The sequence below is a fragment of the Eucalyptus grandis genome, chromosome 2, assembly GCF_016545825.1.
Source record: "Eucalyptus grandis isolate ANBG69807.140 chromosome 2, ASM1654582v1, whole genome shotgun sequence".
NCBI lineage: Eukaryota > Viridiplantae > Streptophyta > Magnoliopsida > Myrtales > Myrtaceae > Eucalyptus > Eucalyptus grandis.
In genome coordinates, this window is record NC_052613.1 from 49,104,343 (window position 1) to 49,116,361 (window position 12,019).

Consider the following 12,019-nt stretch of genomic DNA (forward strand, 5'->3'; position numbering starts at 1 on the left):
TTAACTGACTAGCCTTTTCTATTCAAGAATATGGGAGGACGCCCACATTGCTGGATAGATCGCGTGCTAAACCAAGCTTTGGCCGGAGCCAATGCTGTAAGGATAGATCATGAATTGTCGATACGGTTGTTGGGACGAAGCAGTAATGGATCTACATGTGCGGTATAGGAATCATAAGGAGGCCACATCCTCTTTCCTCGAATTGGCATGCGCTTCCCACGGAAAAGAGATTCCAAAATGCAAGTAAACTGGATTAGAATGTATACCAGGCTACCAGCGATCTTTATGTTCCTTCCAGTAAGACTCTGGTAGTTTTCCCTCTTATTATTTTTTATGTCAAATGGCTGAATTTCCGTCAGCCCCATTCACTCGACTTTCAAAATTAGAATAATATATGCATTCTAATTACAACTTTCAAACGCCATTAATAATGACTTTTCACGGAACCATTTGATATACACAGTTCAACACTCTTACATCACACACGTTATTTGTGTCTTAGATATAATCTCTGAACCATAAAACCTTTGAAACCTAAACTCTGAAGCCCTAACAATTCATTCAAAACAATGCACAAGAAGAGTACTCAGTATCTCCCATTTTGTCCAAATTTCAAAGAAGATTGTTGTGTACCGATAAAGTTGACTAGGCATTCATTATTCAGAACAGAGGCCATAAGTTTCTAAACAACCATACGATAATCCAAAATCAGGCATCCTAATTTACAGACAAAATGAAGATGTCGAGTTTTAATCTTTAAGCAAGTTAAAGTGAGGAAATTACTTTCCACACAAGCAGGTGCCTATCATGTACAGATCATATGAACTGACCAAATTAATGGCTAAATAGAAACAATTGCAATGCAATAACATATACTTTTCTTTTTTTTTCCTGCACAGGGATTTGATACGCCGTGCCCCATATGCGCAGCTCAATGGCATGTAACAAACGGCTGATTCAGAACCGGAATCAAGACGACATCATCCCTGTAAAGCTGCATGTTCCTGTCACCAGTGATATATTGGATGGTTAGCTTCTTGTTCCGAGGGAGGGTAAGTTGGCTAACAAACTGAGAAACCACCCTAAACAGCAATTCTCCGCAGCAGCAGCACTGTGGACTTCTTAAATCACCAAGTTCGGTCCTCTGCAGGTAGCGACACAGCATCCACAATACTTCCTTGCATTGAGATAGGCCTGGTCACAATCATCTATTAGTCGTTGTTCCCCTTAACTCTGATGTACTCAATTACTTGCTAAGGTTCTCTCTTGTGTGCATGAGGCGGCACCAGAAGATTGCTGAAATTATCATCAGACCAGATTTACACTATTTCAAAGATCCTAGGATTTTAAATGAGGGAGATGACATTCCACAACTATAAAATGTTATCGCAAACAACCATCTCAATTTTCACATCTTGAATACAATGTATAGACCAATTTCCTCTCAATAAATTGTTTACAATCTCGATGAAGCTTGAAAATTAGATAGGCCAAAATATCCGTAACTGATTTGAGTGAATAATCAGAGATATCACAGACCTACACTTTTCATTTCCAGTGTCCTAAAATCTGGCCACAACTTTCTTCCATTTCCTTCAAACTCTTTCCTTTTCCTGATAGAATTTTGTCTTTAATTCTTTTAGTTTGTTGATTTTGCAGTTCTTTTCTACTTGCTACCATGTATACTAATGCATTTAATAACTTGGGTATTATCCAATATAAACCTCCGCGGCAAAGTAATTTTAAATATTCTTTATGATGATACCAACAATCTGTAGCTAATGATGTGGCCAAATTATGATTACTCATGAAGAAAGTATTTACTGGTACATATGTCATATTTTATATCTAACTGAGTTTAAAGTTGAAAAAATGGACAAATTAGAGAAAGCATCTAAGGGGAAAAAGTTGTGCTAGAGAAGTCCAATTGAGCCACTTCAAATGTGCTCTTAATCAATTTGGTTTATGTCGAATGTAACATTTAAATGTATTCCTTAATGATGTAATTCTCACTTAAATGGATCTGTAAATTCATAAAATTTTCTTTTATAAATAAATTAATAAATTAAATTAATGAAAAGATTTCCCTACAAAACCTAAACAAGAGTAGAACAAACTAAAGACAAATATTCTAGGTGTTTGCCCTGTGTATTTACCCCAAAAAAAAAGAGGACATTTGTGGGGCATATTTGATAACTCCAATAAGTGCTGTAAATTCATACATTCAGCACTTGATAAAATTAAGCACATTTGACAAATATAATCAGTTTCAACCTAAATAGTTCAATTAAGTAAAAAAAATATCGTTTACTTCACCAAGTAAGGATGGGCTACTTAATTCATTTAATAAAACAGATATATAAACAGCAATTCAAATCTTGCCGATTACATTGCTAAAAGCCTAAAGCCTACCATCAATAATCATCTTTTCTCATTCGGTAAGATGTTAATGTTTAATACTCAATATTCATTCTTAAATAGCATTATACTTTCATCTTCAACAATAAAGAATTTTAACACTTAAAATTCAGTACTTAGTTTTCAGCTTTATTAAACAGGCCCTTTATCAATGAACTATTATTAATTCACATTACAGTTTGATTCAACACATCTTAATTTAAATGAATATAGAAATGCATTAAATCTATTATTTCAAAAACATCGAGAAGGACAAAGCTCATAAAGTTTAAGTTCTGTGACACGACTTCTCTTTTTCATTGACAATCCAAATAATCGAGTCTAAACTCAAAAGTTTATTTAAAAAACTTCAAATATATTTTAAAATGATATGCCCCATTTATTAATAAGTTTCAATAGTAAATTCAATTAAAATACATTTAATCTTAAATAATATGCCCATTATAAGTATCTGTAAATGGGGCCATACCTTTGTTATATAGCTCCACAGTCCCGGGAGACAAGGGAATAGGGTGGTGGCCGAGATTCTTGTTGCAACAATCTTCAGTTGTCTATGCAAGTAGTTGGAGTGTGATCAGGGTCATGGATCGGAGCTAAGTTGGGTACACATGACCAGTCAACAAGTACTTAGACAGGGAGCATTCTGGCATGGGCGAGCCAAAGCATTTGGGACCCATCATGTTACCATCATTGACCCATCGTCCTTTGGAAGCTGGTATCTGCTCTGTGAGAGAGCTAGCTGCAGATAAATCTTTACACAGATGAAGCAATTAGCAATGCTCCACATGCCATCGAGCAAAGTAAGAGTCTTATGAGGGAAGTAATACATAATTCTCTTAAAAGAAAAAAAGTGAAATAAGAATTTGTACCTTACAAGTAGGATTCAAGAGATAGCATCACAAGCAAACAGAAGGTCACATATTTTTTCCTCTGTGGAGACACTACCTTCTGCACAACTGTCACTTGACCAACTCTTCCTTTCCTTCTTGAAGAGCTCCACTTCCGAATCTCTTCCACTTTTTCTTAGACCAGCTAATAGTAAATCATAAGTTCCTGATGTTGGACGGATTCCTTTCTTCCTCATGCTTTTGTACACTTTAAGTGCTTTACCAGCAGCCCCAGCACAGAAGTATACACCCACCAGAGCAGTATAAGAGGTAACAGTTTTAAGATCCTGTGGCAATAGATTGAAGATCTTCACAGCATATGTAGGTCTTCTAGCACGGCCTAGTCGATAGATTAGAAGTGAAGCTAGATAGGAACCTGGAGAATGTCCAGCTCTTATCATTTCCTCAATGGCATCTACTAATGCCATCCTCCCCAATTCATTCGATCTAATTAAGCAACCTACAAGTGAAAGATATGCACCTTTCTCAATACCAATCCCCAGCTTCTTACTGTATTCAAATGCCAACAGAACACCATCTACTCTACATCGTCTACAGTTTTCTTCAATTATGGTGGAGGTAATTGCCGCATCCAAGTGCATATTCTTATCCTCCATCAAAGCGAGTAGAATATCAACAGCAATGAGACTTTGCTTCTTCAACAAAAGCAACAGAATCCCATTTTCAGAAGAAACAGAAACATCAGAAGCATCTACCAAGGATTCAGCCGTCTCTTCTTTTATCACACATTCATCCAAGAAATGGCGATTGACTTGCCGTAGAAGTTCATCACTCTCACCAGCACTATTCAAGAACTCCATTGCTTCCTGAAAAACAGGACGACGAAGAACAAGACAGTTTTCTTTCATGAAGAGAAGAATTCTCATTATCATGGTTACTTCCCCTGCTCTGCAACATTTCTCAATCAATATATTGCACATCGCTTTATCGGGTGAAACACCAGCTTCTTGCATGTTGTTAAATATCTCGAGAGCTTCTTCATATTTTCCTGGAATGATCAAAATGAGATAATTTATTTCTTATAAAGCCATGAATCCCAGCAACCTTAGCTCAAACCTTCACAAGAATGCACAGGGAGAAGCTCCTGAGGGAGATGTTAGGCAGAACTGAGAATGTGCCATAGCACAGCAATAATGATAGCAGAAGCAGTCAGAATTACATAGTGTTTCCTAGGCATCGAACTAAGATTGACACTCTTTAACTCATGACAGGAAAAATTCAGAGTAGTTTTCATCTATAAGGCGATAGGATGCCAGAATTTAGTGAACAGCCATTTCCCAAACTGAATCATAAATCAGAAAATAGGAAATTGTACGCGACAACACAAACCAAAAGCACGTTTGTCGCTGGGATTTCTGTGAGGAAATCCTAGACAAGTCAGCTCACAGTATACATGCATGCTCGTCGCCACAAACATGAATGCCTGACTGAAAAGAATGCAGAGAGGCAATGAAGCAAACACAACGAGGGCATCACAAACACAGCCCAATTGCAACTTACCACAACCCACAAGATACTCCATCAAAACAGTGTAAGTGTGACAAGTCGGAGAACAACCGCATTCGACCATCTCCCTGTAAACATCAGTAGCCTCCTTCACCCTATCATTATCGAACAAAATCTTCATATGAGCAGTGTACGACACGACGGTAGGACAACGCCCCTTCTCCTTCATCTCCCCCCAAATCTCGATCGCCTTATCGACGTCCCCGGCGCTCGAGTGCCAATGCATCCGCGACGTGTACGTGACCGCGTCGACCTTGATCCCCTTGCCCACCATCTGCTCGAACACGTGCTCCATCGACGAGACCCGCCCGGCCTCCCCGAAGATGTCGAGCATCGTCGTGTAAGTGTACTGGTCGTGCTTGAAGCCCCTCAACTTGGCGGCCCAGTTGAAGAAGAGCCACGCCTTCTCCATGGGCGGGTGGGTCTTCAGGACCCGGTTGACGGTGTACGAGTCCCACCTCATGGGCAGCCGCCGGAGCTGCTCCTGAGCGGAGTCCCAGGTGGAATACTTGAGGATCCTGTAGACGCCGGCGATCTTGTCCCTCATGTACGCCTCCGGGTCCGCACTGGCCGGCTCCTTCGCCGCCGGCGGTCCGCGGGAGCGCCGGGCGCGACCGGGTTTTGCAGGGTGATGGGAGGAGTGGAGGCATTTGCTCGGTACCCTCGAGCGAAGAAGAGAGCGGCGGCCGCCGCCGGGGACCGGAAGAGGAAGAGCTTTGCTCGAGACGTAAGGGAGAGATTTCAAGAAACCGCGCATCGCAGTGAAGACGCCCGGAAGAAGGCGGAACCCGACCGATTAGGCCGGCGAGAAAGCGTCGGGAGCGACCAAGAACGAGAGGGTCCACGAGCGAGGGATTTGAATTTTGGCAGTAGACCTACGTATGCTGTGAATTAGTGAATTAGTGGTGTGTCCATAAATTTTGGCTTAATATGAATTTCTTTAAAATGGTTCATAAAATTTTAATATATATTCAATCTAATCCCTCAATTATAGGGGTGTATAACAAAATTAAGAATCATCTGGACTACCTGGAAATTGAACTAAATTGATCAAGAAAAATAGTGGTTCCTAAGAAAACCGACATGATTCCCAATTTCAAATTCAAAATTACCTGCCCGGAATTCTAAATCTCTAGACTCTTGACTAGTTTTTATTTTGGATAACTGTTTGCTTTTGTCCATTCTTAACAAGTTTTGTGAGTGTGCTCTCTTGATTACACACTTTATAATATATTAATATTGTTGGTTCATTGGCTCTAACTGAAATGTCTTTGATGAGGTGATTCCGTTGTGTAATTCTTTGTAGGTTGGTGCAACCAATTTCATAGACCCACCAATGGTTCGATTCTTGATTAAATCCATAAAATTGGGGGTGGTTTCCATATATAATTTGGTTTTAAGGTGGGAATTGCCCATCTAAACTATGTCCATCCTTAATATTACCGATGATGAGCGAATTAAGTTATGAGTGTTTTCATCATGACTGCCATGGGCTTGCGGCTACCACCACAATTGCACAATCCTAAGCTTGTATCTTGTGGAGGGCACCAAAAACTCTCTTATGAAAAGCACTATCGTTCTCTCTTGCTTGGAGAGCTTCTCTACCTATGGTGTAGCCATGTCTCTCCCACCTCCTCCTCCATACCCATCATCTTCACCTCCATAAAACCTAGCTAACCTACAAACCACATCCAGATCCCTCGCCAAAGAGAATCCTTTTTACACGTTACATCACCAAACCCTATACCCACCCTTCTCATCGAAACCCTATTTCACTTCCAGCAGAAATCAACTCACCTTGTGATGGAAGGTTTTTCTACAACTACCATTCCATTGTCTAAAACCCCACATCTCCACTCCGCCTTATACCTCCTACAATCTTCTTCCCTCTAAGTTTCTATCATCATTCCGCTAATCCCTAGTTGTATCTACTACCTGTTTGTTCTTTTGTCCAATTGAATATTGGAGCTATCAAAATGGAGAATAGGAAAGCTAATCCTCAACTAGAGCTACTATGCAAGAGACTAGGCGATATGTGGTCAAAAGATGACATTATTGATCTGGAAGAACTGGATACCTTTGAACAAGAAAAGGACTGCAAGTTGATGTTGATCAGTAAGCTGTTCACAAGCCCTTCTATTAATTTTCAAGCATTCTAGAGTACAATGAAAAAAGCCTGGAAATTAGACAATGTCAACATAACCCTGTTGGAACAATGTCACTTTTTGTTCACTTTCAAATCTACTATGGATATTAAAAGAGTGCTTGATGGAGGTCCTTGGTCTTTTGCAAACCATATCCTCTTGCTGAAACCATGGGAACCCAATAAACCTCATCAATGCTATGATTTCACGAAAGGAACCTTCTAGGTGCATCTCTATGGCTTACATGTTGAATGGCGTAATGAAAGAGCTGTAAGAAAGATAGCTAGGGAGTTGGGAAATGTCATAGAAATCAAAATAGAAGCAAAAAACTCTACACCTTTTGCATCTAAAAGAGTGAAAATGGAACTCAACTTGTCTGCAACTTTAAAACAGGGGAGTGTAATCAAACGTGCTGGGATAAACTTTTGGGTCGAGTACAAATATGAGAGGTTGCCCCACTACCGCTATGCATGTGGCAAATTGGGCCACTATACCACCCACTATACTGAAATACAGGTTGATGAAAACAAGATGGACAATCTAAGGTTTGGGTTCTAGCTAAAAGCAGAAGCAAAGGAGTTTAGCCCAATTTGGAAGTTGTTCTATGAAGAGAATTGGGAGAACAAGACAAAAGATGAGATCATACCTGAAACTCAAGTCCTTTCGAACCAAATGAAGATTGTCCAACCAGCATGCCCTCATCCTAACCATAAAGATAGAATTGAGAAGAGAAAGGAGATGGACAGCGAGACCTCAAGCGGTAATGAGGCAAGCAAGTAACCCCCCTTTTACTCCTAACATGGCCAGATAAGGGGAAAGCTCCTATGTCCAATACAGGAAGATCATCTGCAGAAACAAACCAGAAAGCAAAAGGAAAAAGGATAAAATAAGTGCCAAAAAACAGAAAAGATACAACCCTTATGCTTCATAGGTGTTGCAATCCTTAATTGATGAAGATCAGCTCTTAGAAACTCCTGTTAAAGTGGTGAATGGAGAAATTCAATGGGCTTTGGTGGCAAGCCCTAATAAGCCATCGGGGTACCAATGAAAATCTTAAGTTGGAATTGTCAAGGGTTGGGTAATCCCCTGACAATTCATGAACTTAGAGCCCTAGTGGCTCGTGAAAGGCCCAATGTTGTCTTCTTAATGGAGACAAAAAAACAAGGAACAAATGGTGCAAAGGATAAAGAACAGTTTAAATTACCGATTTCTATTTGTAGTGAATCCAGAAGGTTCTGCTGGGGGACTTGCGATTATGTGGAATGAAGACACATCCATAACAGTAGACTATTTTGTTTGATTTTATTAATACAACCTGCAGATGGGAGGCAAACAAAAATATAATGCGACTTACACTAATCCATGCCCCATACACTTTTCAAATGAGAATGAGATTATGGGATGAGTTAAGATATATCAGATCTTGTAACTCCCTCCCCTGGGTGTGTGTAGGTGACTTTAATGACGTACTTTACCACTGGGAGAAAGTTGGAAAACGAATGGCGGAACATTACAGAATGTTGGCTTTTCGAGAGGTACTAAATGATTGCTCATTAATTGATATGGAAGGGAAAGGTTGTGCATTCACATGGTCAAACAATCGAGCAGGAGAGAACTATATTAAAGAACGACTTGACCGGGCTTTATGCAACATGGAGTGGAGAGTTTCTTACCTAGAGGCTGAAGCTTTCACTTTTCCTGCAGTAGGATCTGACCATAGCCCTCTATTGGTATCGCTATCAGCAGAAAAGATGTGGTGCAGGAAGGACTTCAAATATGAAGCATTCTGGACAGAAGACCTGGAATATGAGAACATCATTAAATCAGCCTTGGCAAAATCACATACAGAAAATCACAGTTGGGTACAGAAACAACAAAATATTAAAAGTGTCATACTGGAATGGAGTAAAAAATTCTCAAATGCCCACAAACAGATCAGAAGACTCAAAGATGAGTTAGTATCAATCACCAACAATCAAGCGGCTCATCACGACAGGAAAAAAGTCCAAAGCATCAAACAACAAAATTTAACAACTGTGGAAACGAGAAGAGATGTACCGGGGTATGCGATCAAGGATCATGTGGCTGAAGAGGGGAGATAGAAACACAAGATACTTTCATGCCACAACAATCCAATGTTGACAAAGAAATAAAATTTCCATGCTCCAGCTCCCAAATGACGAGTGGTGCAGAGATACCAAAAAACTAAGGGATAAGTGTTCGGAAGTCCTACAACTTGTCACGAAAGTGCATTTTTCGATCCTAAAACTTGCAAAAAGTACATTTAAGTCCTAAAACTTGTCAAATTGTTTCAAATGAGTCCTAAAATCGACGCCGTTAGCATTTTCCGTTAAAAATGCGACGTGGCATTTTAAATAATTTTTATTTTCCACGTGGATTTTTTTAATGATTTTTTATTCATTTTTTAAAAAATTAGATTTAAAAACTAAAAAAATCAAATTTATTCATTTTATATTATTTTCACAAAAAATTTTTTAAAAAAGTTAAAATATTTATTAAAGAAAAAAATTTCAGCGGTTCCTTCTCCACCGCCGCCGCTGCCGCCGCCCATCGCCGGAGGGCCGGGCCACGGTCGCCGGCCCCGGGCGGGGTGGCCGGGCCTCGCCGGCCCGGGCGCGCGCGGCGACCGTCGCCCGCCCTGGGCGAGGCCTCGTCGGCCCTCGCCGGGGCCGGCGAGGATCGCCATGCGGGCGAGCCTCGTCGGCCCTCGCTCGGGGCCGGCGAGGCTCGCCAGTCGGGCGATCCTCGCCGGCCCCGAGCGAGGGCCGACGAGGCTCGCCCGTGGCGGGCGACGGCGCGCCGGCTCGCCCGGGGCCGGCGAGGCCCGGCCACCCCGCCCAGGGCCGGCGACCGTGGCCCGGCCCCTCCGGCGATGGGGCGGCGGGGGAGAGGAGCCCGCTGAATTTTTTTTTTAACAATTTTAAAAATAATTTTTTTTTTAACTTTCCTTTTTAGTTTTTGTTGAAAATAAGATAAGAATAAATTTAAGTTTTTAGTTTTTAAATTTAATTTTTTAAAAAATGAATAAAAAATTATTTAAAAATCCACGTGGAAAATAAAAATTATTTAAATGCCACGTCAGCATTTTTAACGGAAAATGCTAACGGCGTCGATTTTAGGACTCATTTGAAACAATTTGACAAGTTTTAGGACTTAAATGCACTTTTTGCAAGTTTTATGACTGAAATGCACTTTCGTGACAAGTTGTAGGACTTCTGGAACACTTATCCCAAAAACTAAAAGAGGTAACAATTCAATTCTTCTATGAATTATACAGCACGGTTGGCCCCGCAACTTCTCCCAGTGATAGACCAATGTCCAACAATTGTCCAAAAGGAGATGAATGATGCATAGACAGAAAAAGTAACACTTCAGGAGGTCAAGGAAGCTGTCTTTCAACTATGAGCAACTAAAGCTCCAGGGCCGGACGGTTTAAATGGTCAGTTTTTCCGCCATCATTGGGAAGACATCTAGGAGGACTTATTGAGGTTAGTAGGGGATTTTATGGAGACAAATCAATTCAACCCTAACCTGAATGGAACCCAAATCGTGCTAATTCCAAAGGTCCCAAACCCAGAATCGCTAGATCAATATAGACCAATTAGCCTATGCAATTTTACTTATAAATCATAGCAAAGGTGTTGGCAAATCTCTTAAAACCCATTCTTCCATAATTAATTGAAATGGAACAAAGCGCTTTGGTTAAAGGGTGACAAATCCAGAACAACATCATTATCGTTCAGGAGGTGCTCCACCAGCTAAGAATAAGGAAAAGAAAGAAAAAATTTCAAGCTTTATTGAAGCTCGACATGAAGAAGGCATACGACATAATTGAATGGGACTTCTTAAAGGCTTGTATGTTGAAGATGGGGTTCTATTAGAAGTGGGTCTCATGGATCATGCATTGTGTGACTTCAATCTCATTTAGTGTAAAGTTTAATGGAGAATAATTACCTGATTTTTTCAGCCATCAAGGGCCTTCGTCAAGTTGATCCACTCTCACCTTACCTATTTATACTAGCAGCAAATGTCTTATCTCTTATGATGAAAAAAACAGTTGGGCAAGGAAGAGTGAAAGGCATAAAACTAAACAGCAATTGTCCAACTCTATCTCATCTTTTATTTGCGGATGACTCGATATTTTTTCTGGATGGAAAGGTGAAGGAGTGCCAAAATTTAGCCACTATTCTAAACCAATATTGCATGGCTACAGGTCAAGCAATCAATTTGAACAAGTCTAAAATATATTTTAGCTCGAGTTGTCCTCAAAATTTAAGGAGAAACATGGCAGGGGAATTGAGAGTACCGGAGATCGATAAAACAGGAAAATACCTAGGGATTCTGTTGGGTTGGAGAGCTTCTAAAAAGCAAATGTTTGCTTGGATATTGGCTAGAGTGAATATGAAGCTAGCAGGTTGGAAGGAAAAGTTGCTCTCCAAAGCTGGGAAAAAAATCCTTTTGAAAACGGTTATTCAAGCGTTACCTTAATATGCGATGTCCATATTTAAGATCCCAATCTCCATATGCAGAGCTATAGAGCAAAAAATTGCTTCCTTTTGGTGGAAAAACACTGAATCCAAGACTGGAATTCACTGGAAAAGCTAGAATGTGCTGAAAATGAGGAAGAACCAGGGAGGAATGGGCTTTCGTGACCTAATCACGTTCAATAAAGCAATGCTAGGAAGACAAGCTTGGCATTTGATGGAAAACCCTTCGTCTTTATGGAGTAAACTATTTAAGGGTCTCTACTTTCCTTCTACAAAATTCTATCATGCCAAACTAGGCCATCGAGCATCATAGGGATGGAGAAGTCTACTAAATGGCCGAGATGCTATCTCAGATTCAACATTATGGACAGTAGGTAACGGAGAATCAATTAAAATACATGAGGACCGATGGCTAAAGCGAGGCATAGTCCCCGGCCCAGTTAATCATGACGATCCCCTATTAGTAGCCGAGCTCATAGATGCAAACAATGCAACATGGAAGGAAGAAAGCATCCAAAACTTGTTTGAAGATAAG

General features: G+C 40.4%; 1 protein-coding gene across 2 annotated transcripts; it reads right to left on the reverse strand.

Annotated features, from left to right (window-relative positions):
• Window positions 1–622: 622 nt before the first annotated feature.
• LOC104433333 (pentatricopeptide repeat-containing protein At2g01390) lies at window positions 623–5,692 on the reverse strand. Of its 2 annotated transcripts, none has more exons than XM_010046027.3 (4): window positions 4,827–5,692; window positions 3,288–4,314; window positions 2,888–3,169; window positions 623–1,194 (listed from the first exon to the last, which is right to left on the reverse strand). In XM_010046027.3, exons 1-2 carry the CDS (start codon window positions 5,587–5,589, stop codon window positions 3,302–3,304), a joined length of 1,776 nt encoding a protein of 591 aa, XP_010044329.2. In that variant the 5' UTR covers window positions 5,590–5,692; the 3' UTR covers window positions 623–1,194; window positions 2,888–3,169; window positions 3,288–3,301. The 2 variants fall into 2 exon arrangements, with proteins under 2 accessions (XP_010044329.2, XP_010044328.2); XM_010046026.3 differs by having other exon boundaries at window positions 623–1,296.
• Window positions 5,693–12,019: the final 6,327 nt, after the last annotated feature.